General features: G+C 44.1%; 1 protein-coding gene across 1 annotated transcript; it reads right to left on the bottom strand.

The window, feature by feature from the left end:
* Positions 1 to 1,943: 1,943 nt before the first annotated feature.
* LOC120980650 (guanylyl cyclase-activating protein 2-like) lies at positions 1,944 to 12,129 on the bottom strand. The gene is made up of 4 exons (XM_040409887.1): positions 11,935 to 12,129; positions 10,846 to 10,995; positions 6,961 to 7,069; positions 1,944 to 2,226 (listed from the first exon to the last, which is right to left on the bottom strand). The coding sequence occupies exons 1-4, from the start codon at positions 12,127 to 12,129 to the stop codon at positions 2,099 to 2,101; spliced, it is 582 nt and encodes a 193-aa protein (XP_040265821.1). The 3' UTR covers positions 1,944 to 2,098.
* Between the last annotated feature and the right edge of the window lie 11,660 nt (positions 12,130 to 23,789).

Below are 23,789 nucleotides of genomic sequence, written 5' to 3'. Positions count from 1 at the left end.
GGCACATATACAAATTTGCTGTGGGCCCCGTCATTTCTAGTTACCCCACTGGGTTGGACCTTGGGACAATCACATTTCTAGGCGGCTTGATTTTTGGATACAGTTCCTTCATTCTAAAGAGGTTCTCCACAGATATCTAAAAGCCAGCAATGTCTTGCTGACCAGAGCACACATTAAGATCATGATTTTTTGACAGTCTATAAATGACCCACACTTGTGCTAAACTAGAAATGGTTATTGGTGAACCTATAGAGGGGCAGTAGACACACATCTAAGCAATAAACTGGTTCTGAAGCATGATACAACCTACTGAGGCTTAAATTCTGAAACTGAGGACGTCTTAAAAGGGTTTTCCAATCTGCGATATGCCACAGGGTATGCTTCTGGTCCCTGCCTCCTCTGGTATCTCGTGGGAGATTAGTATAGCAAGATTCCAACCCTGCTAGGTATTCCTAGGTATCGGTAGTCCACTACTGTCCCTAAGTAGTTTGGTACACCCCAATGGATATAGTTTTAGGTGTTCCGAAGACAATGGGATCACCCTTATCAGGGTGGGTGTTCCGCTTTTGGTAGGCGCATCCAGGGTGATTTTAGGGATTTTTTTCATTGGAGTAGTCAGCATTTGGGATTTTTTTTTTTCACTTATAATAAAGTTTTAAGGGAATGTTTATTCTGCTTTGAGTTTTTGATATCACTTTCCCATGATATATCGTGGCCGTCTGGTGGTCTATTGATCAGGTTCTGTGACCATGCCCTTCTCCAATCAACCAGATGGACCTCCCAGCTGTATGACTGGATGACCTATTTTAACTTTTAGTTACAGCTATGGTTGTTCCATTAAGATATATAAAAAGTCGTAGAAGCCCCCATTGGAATGGCGGCCAGGCAATACTAGATTTCCCCTACAACCAATTAACTAAAGGAGGTACAGACTGATTGACTAGCCTAGTTCTGTCTCCTAATGAGATTTGTCCAGTAGCAAATCCTAATTGTAGCTCCTGTCTTTCCAAGCAGGACTAATTGAATCCCATTTTAATCACATCCAAGTGCATTGTTTGCTATGAGAATGTCCACCTAGACCAAACCATGGATAATGGGACACAAGTGCATGAAATCTTGAGGTGTGACAATATCACTCTCTGTAGCTCAGAATAACATTTGTACTGACTTAGGCCTTATTCAGACAATCACAATGCAGCTCAATTGTAACATCTGCATTATGGCTTCAAGCTTCAAGTGAACCGAACTAGTGTTCTCTGGTGATCCAACTTCAGGCCTACTTGAACCTCTAGGCCCCTGGGTCTCGAGGCAAAAATCTTTATGCTAATGCTTCTGTAGCCCAGCAGGTGTGGATGCACTGTGTCACTGAATGGATTTGGCTTAGGGCTACCCTTAAGGGCATTATCTAAGGGCCCTATACAGGGATCTTATCTTCTCTGCAGGGGAACCACCGGGCTGCTACCTCTTGGACTAGTCTCCGTTCAGAGACAGCTGACCCAGGCTGGTTAAAAGACACCGCTGTGTGGCACCATAGGGAGTCGTGGTCAGGGCAGGCAGATTTTATTCAATCCAGTAAACAGGCTAAGGGTCCGGATAAGCACGACAGGGTCAGTACAATAAGCAGGAGGAGGTCAGGACATGCGGAACAGGTAAAACACGGTACACAGGCAGAGGTCAGCCACAAAAGATCAGACGGCGCTAAACACATTTTAACGGGGACTAGGCAAGCTAGAAGAAATCATCTTGCTCAGCACACTCAGCTTGGGACTGATTAAGACATGCGTGCTGGCCCTTTAGGAGCCAGAGAGGGCGCACGTGTACCCTACAGGTCACAAGACAGCAAGCAGAAAGTGGAGAGCCCTGCCCACCAAGAAGAAGCAGGGAGATCCTGGTGGACACGAACCAATGGCTCCATTACAGTAATCTGAATGAGACCTTACTAAGAGAAGGAAGACAGAATGCAATTTTTTTAAATTTACATAAGTAATTGTATAATCAGAAATTCAGTCATTCACATGTCGATACATGTAAGCACAGCACCAGGGAACATGTACAGGAAAAATAGTGAAATGCTGAACACAAGGACACCTTGTCCTGTCTAGAATAATGCACTCTTTCTTCTCTGATCCATAATCCAGGTACAGGGATTGGTGTCCAGTTGTAGCATCTTTGATACCCATCTGTCTTTTTTCGCTCCTTCTAAAAACTCATGCAGGGTAAGTTGACCTGGAAGAAAACAGGAAAAAATGAAATATTTGTAAACCCTATATTTGGGTTCATATAGCTACCTGAGGTAGACCTGGACCGGGTCGTGTACACAGACATCCCGATTGGTATCACTACTGTAGACCTTACATTTTTTTTGTGTATGGGATCTGCCAACAGTCTAATGCATTGGGGCCCAGACAGTTTTGTATGGGATCTTCCAGCGATCTAATGCATTGGGGCCCTGCCAGTTGTATATCGGATTTGCCTGCAATCTATTGCATTGGGGCCCTGCCAGTTGTATATCGGATCTGCCAGCAATCTAATAAATTTGGAACTTGTCAGTTGTAGATGGGATTTGCCGCCATAGAGCCGGTACATGTTGTCATAGAACACCAGTGTGGCAGTGTTTGTTACTATCACCCCACCACGTGCTCTTTGATCTCACTCCTGACAAGGGGCCCTGCCAGTTGTGTATGGGATCTGCCAGCAATCTAATGCATTGGGGCCCTGCCAGTTACAAATCGGATTTGCCTGCAATCTATTGCATTGGGGCCCTGCCAGTTGTATATGGGATCTGCCAGCAATCTAATGCATTGGGGCCCTGCCAGTTGTATATGGCTGTGTCATGGTCTGGTGGTAGTGGACTGTGACACTTTAGCCGGGCATGCTTGTTGCCAGTGGCAATGTGTAGTTTTTAGCATGTTTACACACTTCCCCTTTAAGGTTGTTGTTCCTTCCCATTCTGGTAGGTATGGGGTTACAGTGTGAACAAGCTGGAGCTGGGTGCGGGCTCTTATAGTACTTGGGCTTGGAGCCTGAGGTTAGTGGGACTTCAGCTTCTTGTGGAGCTGGAGTTATGCTGCCATCCTGGACCTTACCATATGTCCAGTTAGAGGGCCACCTTGTTGGACATAGATTGTCATCCCTTATGTATCCTCCATGTTCCTTACCTTACCTGTGTTATGTTTGGTGTCGGTTTATGTTCAGGGTGTGGTGTACATCTTGTTGTAGTTTCATGTCTGGTCTTTTGGTGTTGTTCGTCCAGCATGTATGCAAGGCGTTTCCCTGTGTGTTGTGCCTCCGGTGAGGGGGCTCCTGGGTTCCTCGGAGGGGGAACCGCGTTGACCACCTGCCTGCGGAAGTTGGCTCCAGGATTTCCAGGAGGGGGAACCACTAGTCAGTAGCAGTTGTTGTTTCATCCAGTTGTTGTGGCAGGTAAGTGCTGTTGTTCCAGTGTGTGTTGTTTGCGCTGGGTGCTTACCTGCCAATCTGGTTTATGCTACTGTCTGTTCCTTTCTTGTTGCTAGGCCTGCTGGAGACTCTGGGTTATCGGTGCGTGGATGAACAGGTTGTCTCCTAGTCCTGACATTATTACCAGGGATCTCTAGGGTTAGTAGGGCTCGAGGTTCCGGGTATGAGCCCTCCCACCATTAGGGTTCGCTCATACAGTTAGGAAGTCAGGGCTAGGATTTAGGGATGTGTTAGAAGGTGACCTGCTCCTGTTTCAAGGCCTAGTGGCATATCCCGCCAACCTACATTGTATGGTGTGGAGTTTCCCCCCACTCCCCACAGTGACACAATCTAATGCATTTAGGCCCTGCCAGTTGTATATGGGATTTGCCTGCAATCTATTGCATTGGGGCCCCTCGCGGCCCCGCCATAGTGCCGGTACATGCTGTCACAGAACACCAGTGTGGCAGCGTTTGTTACTATCACCCCAGCACGTGCTCTTTGATCTCGCTCCTGAAGAGGCTTTTTTAGACGCTGTATGTGTGAGTTCTAGTATCGTCGGGGCAGGTGGTTAGGTCTTTTGAGAGCCTTTTTTGCTGGGTTGGTCATCAGTATTAATTGACGGCATATCCTGGCATTTTGGTATATGGTCAGTCCTCTACGGCTGGTTATGTTCCAGCTACTGTGAGTTACTGGCCCCCGGACTTCTCAGACCTATCTGGTTTATACCACCTACCCATCTTCCTTGTATATTCGCACCAATTATCCGATCTCAGCTACCAGTCCCAGTCGGTATTGCAGGCAATACTGCTTAGTTGTTCCATTTTTTCTTAATTATGTTAGTTGTAATCGTGATAGATTTCCCCCGTTTTTAATGACGTATTTATAAAGTTTATTTCTTTTAGCACCTCCACTCTAGCCGTGAATTGTATGGGATCTGCCAGCAATCTATTGCATTGGGGCTCTGCCAGTTGTATATCGGATCTGCCAGCAATCTAATAAATTTGGACACTGTCAGTTGTATATGGGATCTGCCAGCAATCTAATGCATTGGGGCACTGCTAGTTGTTCATGGGATCTGCCAGCAATCTAATGTATTAGGGGCCCTGCCAGTTTTGTATGGGATCTTCCAGCTATCTGATGCATTGGGGCCCTGCTAATTGTTTATGGGATCTGCCAGCAATCTAATGCATTGGGGCCCTGCCAGTTGTATATGGGATCTGCCAGCAATCTAATGCATTGGAGCCCTGCCAGTTGTATATCGAATCTGCCAGCAATCTAATGCATTGGGGCCCTGCCCGTTTTGTATAGGATCTTCCAGCAATGTAATGCATTGGGACCCTGCCAGTTGTATATGGAATCTGCCAGCAATCTAATGCATTGGGGCCCTGCCAGGTGTATATCGGATTAGCCAGCAATCTATTGTATTGGGGCCCTGTCAGTGTATATGGGATCTGCCAGGAATCTAATGCATTGAGGCCCTTCCAGTTGTATATGGGATCTGCTAGCAATCTAATGCATTGGGGCCCTGCCAGTTGTATATGATATCTGCTAGCAATCGATTGCATTGGAGCACTGCCAGTTGTATATTGGATCTGCCAGCAATCTAATGCATTGGGGGACCCTGCAAGTTTTGTATGGGATCTTCCAGCAATCTAATGCATTGGGGCCCTGCCAGTTGTATATGGAGATCTGCCAGCAATCGAATGCATTGGGGCCCTGTCAGTTGTATATGGGATCTGCCAGCAATCTAATGCATTGGGGCCCTGCCAGTTGTATATGATATCTGCCAGCAATCTATTGCATTGGGGCCCTGCCATTTGTATATCGGATCTGCCAGCAATCTAATAAATTTGGGCACTGTCAGTTGTATAAGGGATCTGCCAGCAATCTAATGCATTGGGGCCCTGCCAGTTGTATATAGGATCTGCCAGCAATCTAATGCATTGGGGGGCCCTGCCAGTTTTGTATGGGATCTTCCAGCAATCTAATGCATTGGGGCCCTGCCAGTTGTAAATCGGATTTTGCTGCAATCTATTGCATCGAGGCCCTGCCAGTTGTGAATGGGATCTGCCAGCAATCTAATACATTGGGGCCCTGCCAGTTGTATATGAGATCTGCCAGCAATCTAATGCATTGGGGCCCTGCCAGTTGTATATGAGATCTGCCAGCAATCTATTGCATTGGGGCCCTGCCAGTTGTATATGGGATCTGCCAGCAATCTAATGCATTGGGGCCCTGCCAGTTGTAAATCGGATTTTGCTGCAATCTATTGCATTGAGGCCCTGCCAGTTGTGAATGGGATCTGCCAGCAATCTAATGCATTGGGGCCCTGCCAGTTGTATATCGGATCTGCCAGCAATTTAATGCATTGGGGCCCTGCCAGTTGTAAATCGGATTTTGCTGCAATCTATTGCATTGAGGCCCTGCCAGTTGTATATGAGATCTGCCAGCAATCTATTGCATTGAGGCCCTGCCAGTTGTATATCAGATCTGCCTGCAATCTAATGCTTTGGGGCCCTGCCAGTTGTGTATGGGATCTGCTAGCAATCTAATGCATTGGGGCCCTGCCAGTTGTATATGGGATCTGCCAGCAATCTAATGCATTGGGGCCCTGCCAGTTGTATATGGGATCTGCCAGCAATCTAATGCATTGGGGCCCTGCCAGTTGTATATGAGATCTGCCAGCAATCTATTGCATTGGGGCCCTGCCAGTTGTATATGGGATCTGCCAGCAATCTAATAAATTTGGACCCTGTCAGTTGTATATGGGATCTGCCAACAATCTAATAAATTGGGGCACTGGCAGTTGGCTCTGCAGTGTCTGCCACTGAAACCCCTTTCTCATAGAGAAGTGCTAGAAAAGTTTGTCGGACACTTACTCCATCATATTTGCAAACGTGCACGTTAATGGGGGATCGGGTGATGAGCTGGTAAATGGTCATTTTAGTGGACAGCTATGTTTGTATGGGCATCTTGATGGGGTTGTAAGGATTTTATTTCTAGAAACAGTGCCGCGCTTGGGATGTGCCTGGTATTTCTGCAAAGCCCCATTCTAGTGAGATGCAGTACCAGGCACAGCCTATGGATAAGAGTGGTGCCGTTTCTGGAAAGAATAAATATAGGCTTTGTATTTCTAATCTCATGTAACCCTTTAACATTCTAGTGCTTTCTGAAATCCAACTTTATTCCTCTCACATTCCAGAGGCGGACATAGTAGGTGTCACCGATCGATCGTTCACATCTTGAGTCACAGGAACATGATTGGCTTTTATGGAGCTAGGTGAGCACTTTAGTCAGATAAAGGTATTTAGACATTTTTGTTATCAGAACCACAGCACAAGGTGTAATGACTGCAAATGTTTACAGATACCACGGTAATAAATCATAATGACATACGGGATGGCGGTGTAATCTTACAGTAAAGCCGCAGTTTGACCTTTGGTTTTATGCAGTTACTAGTTTGCACTGCCGTCCCAGACAGTGATCTGCAGTGCCGCGGTCACACCATATTGCACTCACCATCTTCATTTTCGTCCACCAGATGGAAGATCCGATTGCACACATCCTCAGGGCTCAGCAGTTGGGCATCTCCTTCCCTTGTCCAGTCCTTCTTAATACTATAAACAGACTAAAATAAATGGCATAAGTTGGTCTTCCAGCCATGGATGCACAGGGAAAGCATACCAGACAGGACATGCTTTTGCGGAAATGGGCCCCATTCCCAGTTGGTTCCATCCTACTTGTGACAAGAAATTTAGCAGGACTCCCCCTTTTGCAGAGAAACTGCAGTTAGCAAATACGGTGGTGGAAATTTTACCAACAGTGATGGTAAGGGGCTGGAGGGGAAAACAAACAGCAGGCCATTCAGTGGCAAAACCCAGAAACATATCGGGGACCCATTTTAATCTTTGTTGTGGGACTCCTTTTTTTGCATGCAACTGCATTTTAAGGGTGCATTCATACAACAGTGTCCTTTTGCAGACTACAAACCACAGATACACAAAACACGGATGCCAGCTGTGTGCACCCAGCATTGTGGTGCGGACCCATTGACTTCAATGGGTCCACAATCCGCATGTTGCTGGCAAAGATAGGACACGTGCACCCTAAGTCCTAGATGCAGTTTTATGGTTGTCAGTACCCCATATAACCCATGGGCACGCAGAGGGTCTAGCCCTTCTTTATGAGGACAAAGAAGAATTTAAATCTTAATTTTTGGAAGGAAGCTTCACCTATTTAGTATTATTGGAAAGAAACACATTAAATGAGTTGTTCCACCAATTGAATTTATCACAGGTTAGGTGTTAAATGTATGATCACAGGGGGTGAAACCACTGGGATCTCCACTGATTGTGCAAAGTTGGGTTCCCGTGTCTCCTGTTTGAATGGAGCAGTGGTCATACATGTGACATACTGCTCCATTCAATCATGAAAATGGCTTAGGCTACTTTCACACTAGCGTTCGGAGCGGATCCGTCTGATGGTTCATCAGACGGATCCGCTCCTTTAATGCAGACGTTCGCATCCGTTCAGAACGGATGCGTCTGCATTAAAACTTAGAAAATTTTCTAAGTGTGAAAGTAGTCTGAGCGGATCCGTTCAGACTTTACATTGTAAGTCAATGGGGAACGGATCCGCTTGAAGATTGAGCCATATGGTGTCATCTTCAAGCGGACCCGCCCCCATTGACTTACATTGTAAGTCTGGACGGATCCGCTCGCCTCCGCACGACCAGGCGGACACCCGAACGCTGCAAGCAGCGTTCAGGTGTCCGCTCACTGAGCGGAGCGGAGGCTGAACGCTGGCAGGCGGATGCATTCTCAGTGGATCCGCCTCCATTGAGAATGCATTGCTGCCAGACGGATGCGTTCGGGACCGCTCGTGAGCCCCTTCAAACGGAGCTCACGAGCGGACACCCGAACGCTAGTGTGAAAGTAGCCTTAGTACAGGGCTTGCCCATCTCCGTCAGTCCAGTAGACAGTAGCAGTAGTGGGCATGCATGACCACTTCTCCATTTAAATGGGGGCATCAGAATCCCTGTTCTTGTAAATAGTGGTGGTCCTCGCAGTCACCCCTGATGATTATACATTTATCACTTATCCTGTGGATAGTGGGCTAACCCATTTTGTTTGCTGTCTGTCCTATTCACACCTTCCCACACATTCCCTTATTAAGGAATCTGGATATAGTTAGGGGCGAACTGGAATCTTAAAGTAGCCATAGAGTGGAGATAGAACATGAAACAGCGCCACACAGGTATTTTTTGGATCTCATCCTCTTTACAGACCCAAATGCTTCACCCTTAACCGTCTCCACTCATACTTTCTCTGGCAAAGTCTTGGGGCAAGGTCCTCTCACAGTCCTGACAGACCACCCAGCTTTACCTCCGGGCTTCAAATCTCTCTTAACCTTTCAACCCCTAATTGGGAATTTAACCAGGGTTATAGACCTTCACAACAGTAATGGCCTACGCCCCCTCAATGACTTATCGCATCTTCTACCTCATTCCCCTGGACGTTGGTTTCTATATTTCCAACTTAGCAACTTTATTAACTCCCTGGCACCTGCATCGCAGTTATGCGTCCCCCTATCAAGCTTCGAAAAACTGTGTTGCGGATTCGGCGCCTGGACACGCGATCTCACTTATTTATAGTCTACTAAACACTGGGGAGATTGGAGATGGGGCAATTAATTCCCCGCCAACAGCCCCTAGGTTTGTTACCACTTGGGAGGAAGAAATGGGCACCACTCTTACAGTGGAGCACTGGAGTGGATCTCTATTATTTGCTCCTAAGTCATCAGTGTGGTGTAGATTGCAGGAACTTAAAGAGGACCTTTCATCAGCATCAAGTATGTAAACTGAATATACATACATGGAGAGCGGCGCCCAGGGATCCCCCTGCACTTACTATTATCCCCGGGCGCCGCTCCGTTCTCCGGTTACAGGCTCCGGTAAAGTCATAGTTAGGCTCCACCCATTTGAGCCTGCCGGCGTCTCTTTCTCCTATGTTGTAGCGCTGGCCAATCGCAGCGCTCAGCTCATAGCATGGCTAAGAGCTAAGCGCTGCGATTGGCCAGCGCTACAGCATAGGAGAAGGAGACCGCGGCAGGCTCAAATGGGTGGAGCCTAACTATGACTTTACCGGAGCCTGTAACCGGAGAACGGAGCGGCGCCCGGGGATAATAGTAAGTGCAGGGGGATCCCTGGGCGCCGCTCTCCATGTATGTATATTCAGTTTACATACTTGATGCTGATGAAAGGTCCTCTTTAACTACAAGATACTGACTCGGTGGTATAGGACACCGGTGAAGCTCCACCAGTTTTATCCTTCTGTGCCTGACACCCGTTGGCGTTGTTCGGCGGCAGTTGGTACAATGCTACACGTCTGGTGGGATTGCCCGGGGGTGGCTCCTCTATAGCAAGATGTATTCACCCTATATAATTCTCTTTACTGGTCTTCTATACCTCCCTCACCTTATCTGTTTTTCCAGGCCGGATACAACAGATTAAGAGAGGAGCACTCTTTGTTTTGGCCATGAGACAAATAATACCCCGTAGATGGAGATCAACTGAAAGTCTTCAGAGATTATCTTGGGTATCTGCACTCAATATCCTTGTTTGCATGGAGGAACTCAGAGCAGAAGATCATGACCTAGTATCTGCCTTTACACAGGCTTGGGCTCCTTGGCTTCAGTTCCGCAAGTCCTTGTTTTTCTCGGATTGGCTGATCAATGGCGTTCCTTCACAGGTCATCTAAATGGTCAGTATCTTTAATAAGGTATATACTCTTACCCATCCTAACCTCGTGTACCTGTCCGGTCTCCCTTGTTAGTCCGTAAGTATGTCTATACCCCCCCTGTTTTTTGTCTGTCTTCACATAACTTGCATTATTTTTTCTATATGACTTACCTTTTGCACTTTACAACAAATCAGGTTACATTACTGTCTCTACTATACCTGCTCTTGGTATTCAATCATATTAAGCAGCTACATATGCCTATGATACTGCATTATGCCAAGCTTTACTGGTTGAGACACAATGTTTTCATACTTATATCACTCTGTCAAATGTATTTCGAAACTTGTTTAATAAAAAGAGATTGAACCATAAAGTGGCCATAGAAAAAGTGTCTCTATGTTGTAGCTGAGTCCAAACTGACAAAAGGTCCCTGTAGGGTCTATGACCAGTCCGCCCTCAGATGTAGTAGATGCCCCCCTCCGACTTCTATTCTCAGCATTCACATCCCCACAATCAGACTTTTATAACATAACCCATGAATATTTCCTATAATTATCTCTGAAATGAAAAATGCCCTTTAATTATTCCTAGCTGTGGCTCAGGTCACTTTTTTGACTTTCTGGATTCATGGAGTTGACTTGGGTGTTGATATTTTCTTCCTTACCTGTATAATCTCCTTTAGCTCCTGTTTATCCACACAGCCATTGCCGTCCTTATCATATATTTTAAACGACCACTTCAGTTTATGTTCCAGTTTCCCACGAAGAGCGAGATTCAGGACGGCTACATATTCCAGAAAGTCTATTGTGTTGTCCTGGAAATTAAGAGGATGTGTAATAGAACATCTCACCAGGGGGGACAGCTTAGAATTTCCTTTATAACCAGTGTAGCAGAAAGTCTTACATTCATAACTCATAATATATAGAGTGGATCTCTGCTAGGTCAGTACTTCCACAATTATTTTATCAATTAAATATTATAATGTAATATTAGATAGATAGATAGACAGACAGACAGCACTGCAGCTTTTGCAGCTTCTCAGGCTCTGACTTCTAGTGAGCCCCAGCAGCTGCACCTGTTCTGGGCTAGGGGAAAGTGGTGTACTGGAGTGAGGAGGGAACAGCAGGTCCCACTACCAATCCTACCTGCCATTCCATTAAAAATACAGCCCTGTAAACAAATTTACAGAAGTCCTCAGCAAACTATAATTCACTGAGGCAACCCAGCCTTCTCAAATTCTTTTATCTTACCCAGAGACTAGGTGAGATGTACACCCCCTCCAGTACCTTTCCAGACACTATGTTATGATAGATAGATAGATAGATAGATAGATAGATAGATAGATAGATAGATAGATAGATACGTTTTCCAGGACTGATGGTCTATCCTTTCTATCTACAGTATATCTGATTGGCAGAGGTCCCACCAACCAGCGGTTTTTAGTAGCTCCTGCAACAGAACTACACAGCTCCATCCACTATGTAGTGGCCGTGCCGGGTTACTGCAGCTCTGCTCCCATTCAAGGGAAACCAGGCACAGCCGCTACACAGTGGATGGAGCCTTCTGTCTACTGCGCTTTTTTCTGGCACGGGTGGCTGCTGAGAACAGCTGATCGTGGGAGTGATGGGTGTCGGACCCCCGCCGATCTGATATTCATGACTTATCCAAGAGTTGTACTTAGGAATTCCATCAACGGGGGGCAAATAATGTGTACAGAATATCACATCACACATGAAATTATCAGCTTACTTACCCCATTTCGATCAAAAGAAGTGAACATGCGATCCACAAACTGTGAGGCTTCATTGTTTGCCGAAACGCCAAAAAATTGTTTAAACTCGTGGAGGTACAATGCCCCACTAGGACACTCCCTGACATATTTCTTATACATTTCTTGCAGGTCCACTACATCAATTTCATCCTTTGCGCTGCTCTGATTTTGTCCCATTATTTGAATTTCCTAATAGTAATTTTTCCTCGTTGGTCAGCCGTTCCCGGCAGCCGCGGTCTCCGCTGGGATTCTTTTATAATAAGCCAACGGCTCCAAGTGCATTACATTTATATTGTCTGAATCAAACTGAGAAAATCCTGTTTAATGTGCACATTGGTTGCTTCATTCCATTACCTACCAATAATCCCTTCATCTCCCTGTGTGATCCAAGGACCAAAAAAGGCAACTGCCTTGTAGTAAGTATGTTTTTAACTCAAGGAGATTACAGATACTTTATTATTACCGATGGCGGAATGAAGATGGAAGCTTATGGGCTTTAAAAGGCATTTGTAAAAAAGACATCTGCCAGGACAGAAATAATTGATTATATCATACAACGGTATCAGTCACAGGGTGGGATGCATTAGGCAGTAAGTGAGTCAGTTCTTCAGGTTGTTCGGTTGGAAGTCGGAAATAGTGTAAGGATCTGAGCGACTCAAGAGAGACAACTGGATAGGAGCATCTCCAAACCAGATATAGGTGATATAGGATCATGGATGCCCAAGGTTCATTGGTTAGTGTAGGGAGTGAAGCCGAGCCTGGGTGAACCGATCCCACAGAAGATATTGAATGTAATGTGCGGGCATTGGATGGAGACAAGGGTGGCATCTGAAGCCCATATAATACAGTAGGTTGACCACGACTGCAATAGGTGATTTGCGTATATATTTGGTGGAGTTGTCTTTCAAGTATTGACATTATGATGCCACAAATATGGATAATTTATTGAATACTCACTGCGGCAGTCATGTAGGGGTAGAGGCCTCTGGAGAGGTAGATTCTGTGGTTTTGAGGGAACTGATACTCCAGTGCTTTGCAATGAGCCTCTCAGTCTGTTGGGACGTCCATAAGATAAGAAATGGATTTCTCTTCGAAAAAATATGTCCTTCTAGAAATGTAAATAACTGATTCAAGTGGTCGGGGATTCTCGCGAATGAAGTTTCTTAGAAATGTATATGGCCTGTCGAGATACTTTGAAAACATATGATTATCCAGTGATACATGTCGTAAAGCAAAATGTCCTCTGGACTTTTATTAACAGCCAGACAGTGTAAATTTGTTGACATTTTCACTGCCTAACCCTGTAAATCAAAGTGTAGAGGGCGCGGCCGTTGCAGAGAGAGCGGAGCCTCTAGGTGTAATGTTAACGCCCCCGTTGCTCCTAGAGGTTCATTTGCATATATAAAAACATCATTTTTCTCAGCAATGCGGGCACATATGAACATGGGACCAACACAGATGCCTTCAGCCAGTGGCGGAACTAGAAATGAGTGGGCTCCACGGCAAAGTTTTGAATGGGGCCCCCTAGCAACTTCTTTGTAATCCTCTCGTCTTGTGCATCCCCCAACTCCTGTGGCTAGTCAAGATCACTCTCTCAGACCAGGCCCAGCAGCTGTTCTGTCCATTTCCTACACATAGATACTGTATATACTGTCACTATATAATACTGTTGAGGGGGCCCTGACAATAAAATCTTTCAGTCCTCCTCCTGGGTGAAACCCTTCCGAGTTCAGGCGCCATTGCAGCCACTTTCACTGCTTCCACTTTAGTTACGTCCCTGCCTTCAGCTGCCAAGTGCACATGCAACAGGTCCGCCTGTTTTATAGGTACTAATCTTCTGACTGATGCCCTTTAAAAGGGGAAATCCAGCCAGTGACCTTCAGGCATGTCATAGCTGTAAGACATTGGATTCCGAGCTTGGGCCACCACAAATTTCAAGAACAAAGGTGCTATAAATAATGACTGAAGCTCTTAGGCATCACTGAGAGCTTTAATTAACTGTAAATCTGTGACAGGGTAATGATAAATGCTATTGAACGGCCTTTTGGAGAATTTCAGTAATTGAGTGGTGCCAAAAGGGTCCGCGTGCACCTAGCTCAGACTCCTCAGATGTGGCCTTCTGACTCTTTTTTATGTGACATTTTAGAAGATGGTTTGTATTTCCATTTTGAATGGACCTCAGTGTCTTGGGCCATCTACTGTATGTGATTGGGACTGAGTCAAAGGGGCAAAGGTGCACCAGCAAGATATACGGCCCCTTCATTTTGCTTGTTAGAGGGTTTCCTTGGAGTTTGACCCCCACCAATTACAGAATGATGATCCATCCTAAGTTGTTATGAGAACAAGTCACACACACACTCTACTTTGATAGAATCAGCTCATTAACCTTGGATCGCTAATCTTCTTCACCTACTTGGCAGCATTTGATAAGCTTAGCCCATTACTCTGATGAATCTAGAATTCCAAAGAACAGATTGTACCCATGGTTTATGTATACATATTGGCTTCAAAGTTTAACGGAAAGATATATTTAGTATAAGATGGATGCAAGTGGCATACGGCTGATGGACATCATAGAGAGGGGTTCGACCACTCAAGACCCTCTTTCAGGAGCTAGAGCTCGTTCTGGTGGACTTGGGCTCTCTACAGTTGTGTTCAAAATTATTCAACCCCCACTGAAATTAAGTGTTTTGGCCAGTTTTACATTGATTTTGATCATTTCAGTCATCTTGTTTACAATTAAATCAAAGAGGCCCTTGTAAGTCAGACAAATATAACATAACATTTATAATGAAATAACCACAAATGTCTTTTCTGTGCTCACATCATTATCAGTTTTATTCAACCCCCAAGTGACATTCAATCTTAGTACTTAGTACAACATCCTTTTCCAGTTATAACAGCTTTTAAACGTGAAGCATAGCTTGACACAAGTGTCTTGCAGCAATCTACGGGTATCTTCGCCCATTCTTCATGGGCAAAAGCCTCCAGTTCAGTCACATTCTTAGGCTTGCGCGCTGCAACTGCTTTCTTTAAGTCCCACCAGAGGTTCTCAATCGGATTAAACTCTGGTGACTGCGATGGCCACTTCAAAATGTTCCAGCCTTTAATCTGCAACCATGCTCTAGTGGACTTGGAGGTATGCTTGGGATCATTGTCCTGTTGAAAGGTCCAACGTCTCCCAAGCCTCAGGTTTGTGACGGACTGCATCACATTTTCATCCAATATCTCCTGGTACTGAAGATAATTCATGGTACCTTGCACACGCTGAAGCTTCCCTGTACCTGTAGAAGCAAAACAGCCCCAAAGCATGATTGACCCCCCACCATGCTTCACAGTAGGCGAGGTGTTCTTTTCTTCATAGGCCTTGTTCTTCCTCCTCCAAACATAGCGTTGATCCATGGGCCCAAACAGTTCTAATTTTGTTTCATCAGTCCACAGAACACTTTTGTGGTTTGTCCACATGACTTTTGGCATACTGCAGTCGACTCTTCTTATTCTTTGGAGACAGCAAGGGGGTGCGCCTGGGAGTTCTGGCATGGAGGCCTTCATTACGCAGTGTGCGCCTTATTGTCTGAGCAGAAACTTTAGTACCCACATCTGACAAATCTTTGTTCAGTTCCTCAGCAGTCACACGGGGACTTTTCTCCACTTTGCGCTTCAGGTAGCGCACAGCAGTCGAAGTCAGCATCTTCTTTCTGCCACGACCAGGTAGCGTTTCAACAGTGCCCTTTGCCTTGAATTTGCGAATGATGCTTCCTATGGTGTCTCTTGGTATGTTTAACATCTTTGCAATCTTCTTATAGCCATTGCCCTTCCTGTGAAGAGAAATCACCTCTTCTCTTGTCTTCCTGGACCATTCTCTTGACTTCACCATGTTTGTAAACACACCAGTAAATGTCTATAAGGAGCTGAGTATCACAGTCCTTTTAAATCTGCCTAATTGGTGCTTATTATGCTTGATTGCTGCTCCTTGACATCCACAGGTGTTTTCAATAACTGATCGAAAACACTTGAATGAACCTCTGTTCTTAAGAGTGGTAGTCTTTAAGGGGTTGAATAATTGTGTCAATGAAGAAATCACAAAAAAACATTTAATACTGTATTACAAGAACAATTGATGTCATTTTAGTTGCATTTGGTTCTTTAAAAAGTCCTTGTAAGATTTCATTCTGAACACAATTACAAATGTACACTAAATTCCCTAAAACCCTTTACAGCATTGGGGGTTGAATAATTTTGAACACAACTGTATGTATTACCTAGACAGCCATTCACAAACAGGGGAAATGCCTGGCCAGAAACAGACTGACAATATCAGCCATTGATGAGGTTGGAAGCTTCAGTAATAAAGGGGTTGTCTCTGATGAGACAATTCCTTGAAATGGGATATCTGAGTTGGACAACCCATTATAAAATGCCTTATTATGGAACCTTTGGAGAATAGAGGGAAACAGGCACCTGCTAGGTAGACTAAAGGACTCTCTCTGCCCCAGAGGCCCATCTGCATCCATTGAAATCTATGCACTGGGCAAGGGGTCTACTACAACATGAGTGGCTGTGAAATTTCAGGATTTCTGTGGAGCTCTATCTTACACTAATGGCTGAACTGTTTTGTAATCCATAGAAGAAAATATAGGGTTGCAAACAGCTGCATAGGCAATAGCACCCAGCCGTGGTGCCTAGGGGGGCCCAGAGAATCCTCATAAGAAGACATCAGTATTATAAATTACACATGTTAGATGGGGGCTTTGTTGCAAATTTTCCATTTGGCCCTAAAAGTTTCAAGCTGCTTTGCTTTAGCACAAAAGATTCAGATCATTACTTTTAGTCGATGGCTACACTAGTCCTGAACTTCTTTATAATTGACTTTGTTGGGTGGGCCAGCTTGATGCACCCCGAGGTGGGTGTTTCTGAAACACAAGGAGTGGCATGTTTTCTTCTAATTACCGTACATCACATCTCATCTTAGCATTCAGCAGCGGCTGCGTTCACATCGACTTATACGGTAACTGTACAGGTCTTAACAAGTCAATGTGCCAGTAGGAGTCTGATGGAGCGTTGTCCTGAACCATAGCGGTGATGAAATAAAGGCTTATACTTAGTGAAATCTTGAAGAATGACTACCTTCTGGGACAAGCCCAAATTTCATATGGTCGAGACTTTCACACCTAATTATCCAGTGACATGGGCATGGGTTCTATTGCATGACATTAAGACTTGGACAATGCTGATGTTATTAAAGTGTTGGCAGGTCAGTGCCTGTCTGGGGGTCGGAAAAGCCAGAAAACATGATACAATCTGAAAGCAAGTAAAGAGCCAGCCCAAGTGCTAATATGATTAAGAAGCTGGACACAAATATCTAAATAACATTCCACCGATTTCAGTAAGACAAAGCCAACCATCTAATGTGTATGGAGGACTCCCAACTTTCCCCCAACGGCAGCATTAGCATGAAAAAGTAAGGCAACTGGATCCAGTAGAAGCCCCTTGAGATACATGCGTCTCCGCCATGTTATGACGCTTGTGATATACAGTACACTGCAAAGAACAAAGTCTACAAGATTTACATCACACTTTCTACAAAAAGTTAACTAAAGTTAATCATTTATGGCTTAGAAGAATTTCTGTCACCTGTTATCCTGGCTGGACAAAGGAGGGGGGGAAGGGAATGTCTTTGGTGAGAAGTTTTGGAAGCTGGGCCCTATTAAGGAGCACAGGGGTACGGATTTTCATAGGACATTTTGTAACGTTAAATACATTTTCTAGAGACAAAAATAAGGGTGGTTTTTCGTGGTTCAATGTGAGGCCATGACAAGTGCCGATTGACAGTCATTTAAAAGGGCTTTATTTTGACAGATGCAGACTGCATGGGGGGACAAATGACAGGTAACCCTTAGGATACTTGATGTTTTTGCGTTTTCATTTTTCTTCCCTATCTTCCTTAAGCCATAATTATTTTATATTTCCGTTCACATAGCTGTATGAGGACTTATTTTTTGCGGGACAAGTTGTACATTCCAATGCCACCATTATTATGGCATACAATGTAGTGGAAGCAGTAAAAAAAAATTCAAATGGGGTGGAATTGGGAAAAAAAATGCAATTCCTCCACCGTTTTACCGGTTTTGTTCGCACGACATTCTATTTGCGGCAAAACTGACCCATGCCTTTCATTCTCTGGGTCTGTACAATTACAACGGTACCCCATATGTATAGGTTATGTATGTCTAAATAGTGTAAAAGTACATTTAAACTTTGAAAAAATACCTTTTTTATAGTTATATCTACTGAGCTGTACGGGACTCATTTTTTGCGGGACAATCCATAGATTTTATTGATACCATTTTGGAGTGTGTGTGACTTTTTGATCACATTTTATTAAATTTTTGGGGGTAAGAGAAGCAATGAAATAAATGGACCATTTTGACCCTTTTTTCCGTTACGTCATTTGCCGTCATCATACCCATGATGTTTATATATTTTGTTATTTAGGTATTTATTTTTTTATTATACGGAAATGGGGATGATTTAAACTTGTATATTTTTTGTAATGATTTTAAAGCTCATATATGAGCATATAAAATGCATTTTTTTTTATTTTGAACAATCGTGCATTGGCCGCAGGGGTTAACGGTACCGCGTTTTTCCGCATTTAGATATCGTGATCTCACTTGATCACGGGATCTAAAGGCTTTAATTACAGCATTACTGCCGGTCAGTGTAGTTAGCCGCAGGTCTCCTGCCAGCCACGACGCCCTAGTACGTGCGAGCGGGCGCCATGTTTGCCTGTTGCTCCAGTGCCGACTAGCAGAGAAACACCTATGACTGTGGGGCGTTCGTCATAGCGTTTGCCTTTTATTTTCTGACAGATGGCGGTGAACCCATGGCGATCTTCCAGCACAATGTGATGAGAGACCATCTAATATACTGCCTACAGAATGGCAGGATCACAGGCTTTCCCAAAAAGGTGAATAAGTGGATTCATGTCTTTCAAGACATGCCGAGTCTGTGAGGGACCAAGAGATCATTACCGAAACATACCTGGATGCTTTACGTTACTAAAGCTGCAGCCTCTACCCAACCCCAAATCACCATCACTGACCGATGGTACTTTACGGGTCCAAAGCCCACAGACTTGTTGGCACTGGTAAGTAACCATTGAATTTTTGCAGTTTGATCTACCTAATATATATTTCTAGTAAAATAAAATGTCTTCTTGTGTGATAATATATGTATGCGTGATAAGTACTTGGTACACCACAAACATTGGCCCTTTAGCCTCTGGGCCCCATAGCTTTTCTGTGTTTCTAGTTCTACCTATAATCAGAGGGGTATCCTAATTTCTTATCTTAACTCAGTCCTAGAAATCTGATTATCAGGCAGTTGTTTCCAAGGAATGACAGGGACCGTGTCCATGAGACGACCCTAAATCTTCATTGGTATAATGATGGTCTGAGACTAAATTAGGTGCAGAATAAACCATCCCGAGATCTTCACCTGTGACCCCTGCAAGGAAATATTGGTCCTCAGCACCAAAAAGTGCTGCACCTAAATAAGGTAAGATATTACTTACTGGGGTCGTAAAATGTAATGTGATTTACGACATGCGCTCGTGGTGATAGCCGCTATGTTCTGGGGACACAGGAGTGATGGCATTGAATAGTTAATAATCCAGCCTCCTGATCGCCTTTCTACAAGTATTATAAAATGTGACTACCTGCAGCCACCACTAGGGGGAGCTGTCATTGACCGTAATATGTAGATCACATTCATCATGTAGTAATAATATAACAGCTCAAAAAAATAAAGGGAACACTTAAACAACACAATGTAACTCCAAGTCAATCACACTTCTGTGAAATCAAACTGTCCACTTAGGAAGCAACACTGAGTGACAATCAATTTCACATGCTGTTGTGCAAATGGGATAGACAACAGGTGGAAATTATAGGCAATTAGCAAGACACCCCCAATAAAGGAGTGGTTCTGCAGGTGGTGACCACAGACCACTTCTCAGTTCCTATGCTTCCTGGCTGATGTTTTGGTCACTTTTGAATGCTGGCGGTGCTTTCACTCTAGTGGTAGCATGAGACGGAGTCTACAACCCACACAAGTGGCTCAGGTAGTGCAGCTTATCCAGGATGGCACATCAATGCGAGCTGTGGCAAGAAGGTTTGCTGTGTCTGTCAGTGTAGTGTCCAGAGCATGGAGGCGCTACCAGGAGACAGGCCAGTACATCAGGAGACGTGGAGGAGGCCGTAGGAGGGCAACAACCCAGCAGCAGGACCGCTACCTCCGCCTTTGTGCACTGGCGCCCTGTGCTCTTCACAGATGAAAGCAGGTTCACACTGAGCACATGTGACAGACGTGACAGAGTCTTGAGACGCCGTGGAGAACGTTCTGCTGCCTGCAACATCCTCCAGCATGACCGGTTTGGCATTGGGTCAGTAATGGTGTGGGGTGGCATTTCTTTGGAGGGCCGCACAGCCCTCCATGTGCTCGCCAGAGGTAGCCTGACTGCCATTAGGTACCGAGATGAGATCCTCAGACCCCTTGTGAGACCATATGCTGGTGCGGTTGGCCCTGGGTTCCTCCTAATGCAAGACAATGCTAGACCTCATGTGGCTGGAGTGTGTCAGCAGTTCCTGCAAGATGAAGGCATTGATGCTATGGACTGGCCCGCCCGTTCCCCAGACCTGAATCCAATTGAGCACATCTGGGACATCATGTCTCGCTCTATCCACCAACGTCACGTTGCACCACAGACTGTCCAGGAGTTGGCAGATGCTTTAGTCCAGGTCTGGGAGGAGATCCCTCAGGAGACCGTCCGCCACCTCATCAGGAGCATGCACAGGCTATGTTGGGAGGTCATACAGGCACGTGGCGGCCACACACACTACTGAGCCTCATTTTGACTTGTTTTAAGGACATTACATCAAAGTTGGATCAGCCTGTAGTGTGTTTTTCCACATTAATTTTGAGTGTGACTCCAAATCCAGACCTCCATGGGTTGAAAAATTTGATTTCCATTTTTTAATTTTTGTGTGATTTTGTTGTCAGCACATTCAACTATGTAAAGAACAAAGTATTTCAGAAGAATATTGAATTAATTCAGATCTAGGATGTGTTATTTTTGTGTTCCCTTTATTTTTTTGAGCAGTGTATAACAGCTCCTGGAATTTTAACTATGGCAGCATGAAAGAAAACAGGGATTTGGAGCTATGTATCAGGAAAAGTGAGCTCCCAGTCCTATAGAGTTATATGAAAATGAATCAGCACATGATTTAAAGGTATTTTCATTTTAAGTTGGGTACAGCAGGTTGTCCCAAAACAAGAATCCCTAAATCGATAGCTATAACAAATGTCTGTGTCAGTATTATGGATCAAAGTGTAATATAGTTAAGAGGAATATAATGCCCAGTAGTGACCATCATTAAAGGGAACCTGTCACCAGTTTTATGGTGTCCTAACTAAGGGCAACATAAATAAGTGACACATTCTCTTAGCAAAATGCTGGGTCACTTTCTTTAATTGACCCAGTCAATCTGCCAACATCTTGTATTGAAATGCTCCAGCTGATAATGATGAGTCCTGAATATTCATGAGCTCCTGACTCTCCCCGCCTACCTGCTGCTGATTGACAGTTATTTTCCATATGAATCAGCAGCAGGTGGGCAGGGGAGTGGCTATAGCTCTGAATTATAAAAACGCGGGACTCACTGACATCACGCTGGACTCAAATCAGCTCATTAGCATGCGGCATGTGGCATCTTTGTGTGTATATTATGAGGTAACCATCAGTCACACCAGTAAGTGAATACATCTAAGGCACTTTTTAGTAGTTAATGATTGTATATAATTAGTTAGATTATAATCAATTATCCACATGACAGGTTTCCTTTAAATTGTTTACATATAATATTCCACTGCTCCACGTTCAGTCATATTTTTTTGTATCTGCAGATCTCTGTTCCAGAGCAATGGTCTCCCTGTGTTCCAACCCAACAATGAATATGGGATATAGCTGGAGGTGATGACTTTATCAACAGTCAATGACATGGTGGCCACCATGTCAGGATCAGATGACCTGCACTTCAGTAAGAGGCAGATTCCGGCCTCGGTCTCTGCACTCACCGACCAAACTTCCTGCAGTCAGATGTATTAACAGAAGACGTGCGTTTACTGCTGCATCAAAACCAGACTCCAAGTTTGGTCTCTGCAATAACCACTGGACTTGTAGCGGTTAGAAAGAGGTTGTCATGTACTATATGATGGAAGAACCCCTTTAATAACGAAGTCAGTGTATATTAAGTAATGTTTTGTCTGAGCCTTCTTATGGATCTTCACAGTATATAACGGAGGAAAGGTGGTGAACCCAAGTGGTGTATCTATAGATGATGCAAGATTGTAATATTGTTAAAATTCGGTAACTTATCATAATGTTTTTATATAATACACCTCAATGAAAACTGTCCATAAATGTGCCTGTGCTTAACACTGTGGATACCAGAGTTTTTTTTTCCCTTTTCATTTTTCTTCTCAGTCTTCCTGGAGCCATAACCTTTTTTTATTTTTCTGTTCACATATCCATATTGTTTTTTTGCGGGACAAGTTGTACTTTCTAATGCCACCATTTAATATGGCATACAATGTAGTGGAAAGCAGAAAAAAAAATCCAAATTAGGTGGAATTGGAAAAAAAATAAAAAATGCAATTCCTGCACTGTTTTACGGGTTTTGTTCCTACGGCGTTCCCAGCAAAACTGACCTCTGCTCTTCATTCTTTGACTCAATACGATTACAACAAGACCACATATGTATAGGTTTTGTATGTCTAAATACTGTAAAAATAAATTTAAACTTTGAGAAAAAAGTCACAATATTCTTTTATACATATACTTTTTTATAGTTATGTCTACTGAGCCAGGTGGGGGCTCATTTTTTGCGGGACGATCTGTAGTTTTTATACCATTTTGGAGTGTGTATGGCTTTTTGATCACATTTTTATTAAATCTTTTTGGTTAAAAGAGAAGCGATGAAAAAAATGCTGAATAGGCCATTTTCTTTTATTCTAAGGAAAGGGTGCCCCCCTTTCTATAGAATTAAAAAAAATGGCCTATTCAGCATTTTTTCATCGCTTCTCTTTTAACCAAAAAAATTTAATAAGAATGTGATCAAAAAGCCATACACACTCCAAAATGGTATAAAAACTACAGATCATCCCGCAAAAAATATAACTTATGTTTTTTAAATTTTTTAAATATATTTTACTTTTTTTTAACATTCACTTTTTTTTTATTCAATATTACCACACTCCATACAGACGCATGGTAATATGTGAATTGCTTGCCAACATAATTGGAGCTCTAATACGCTGGGTCTTTTCAGAGAGACCTAGTGTATTAGAGTCAATTGCTGGCATCCCCATTGGTCGCAGGGGGATGCCGGTAATAACCTGGAAGCGCACGCTTCTGGGTTTTTCACTGTTTAGATGCAGTGATCATACTTGATCACAGCATCTAAAGCACGGATGCTCAACCTGTGGCCCTCCAGCTGTTGCAAAACTACAACTCCCAGTATGCCCTAATAGCTGTAGGCTGTCCAGACATGCTGGGAGTTGTAGTTTTGGAACAGCTGGAGGGCCGCAGTTTGGGCTTCCCTGATCTAAAGGCTTTAATGACCTCGATCAAGATTATTGCCGGTCGCAGTTTTTAGCAGCAGGTCTCTGCTGTTAAAAAACAGCAGAGAACCCTCTGGCAATAGCTGCACATGCGAGTGGGCGTCATGTTTACACATCACTCCTCCACCGTACATGTATGGAGCTGGTAGCGAAAG

Source organism: Bufo bufo, chromosome 10 (genome assembly GCF_905171765.1).
Source record: "Bufo bufo chromosome 10, aBufBuf1.1, whole genome shotgun sequence".
Classification (NCBI taxonomy): Eukaryota; Metazoa; Chordata; class Amphibia; order Anura; family Bufonidae; genus Bufo; species Bufo bufo.
The sequence above is the reverse complement of the archived record's forward strand: the minus strand, read 5'-3'. Positions and strand labels throughout refer to the sequence as shown.

What these genes read in the sequence shown, in the direction of transcription:
- LOC120980650 (XM_040409887.1), bottom strand. Translation starts at nt 12,129, where the DNA reads ATGGGACAAAATCAGAGCAGCGCAAAGGATGAAATTGATGTAGTGGAC. An exon ending in CTTCTTTTGATCGAAATGGG is followed by an intron (nt 10,996 to 11,934) that starts GTAAGTAAGCTG and finishes CTTAATTTCCAG; the next exon opens with GACAACACAATAGACTTTCT. An exon ending in GGTGGACGAAAATGAAGATG is followed by an intron (nt 2,227 to 6,960) that starts GTGAGTGCAATA and finishes GTTTTCTTCCAG; the next exon opens with GTCAACTTACCCTGCATGAG.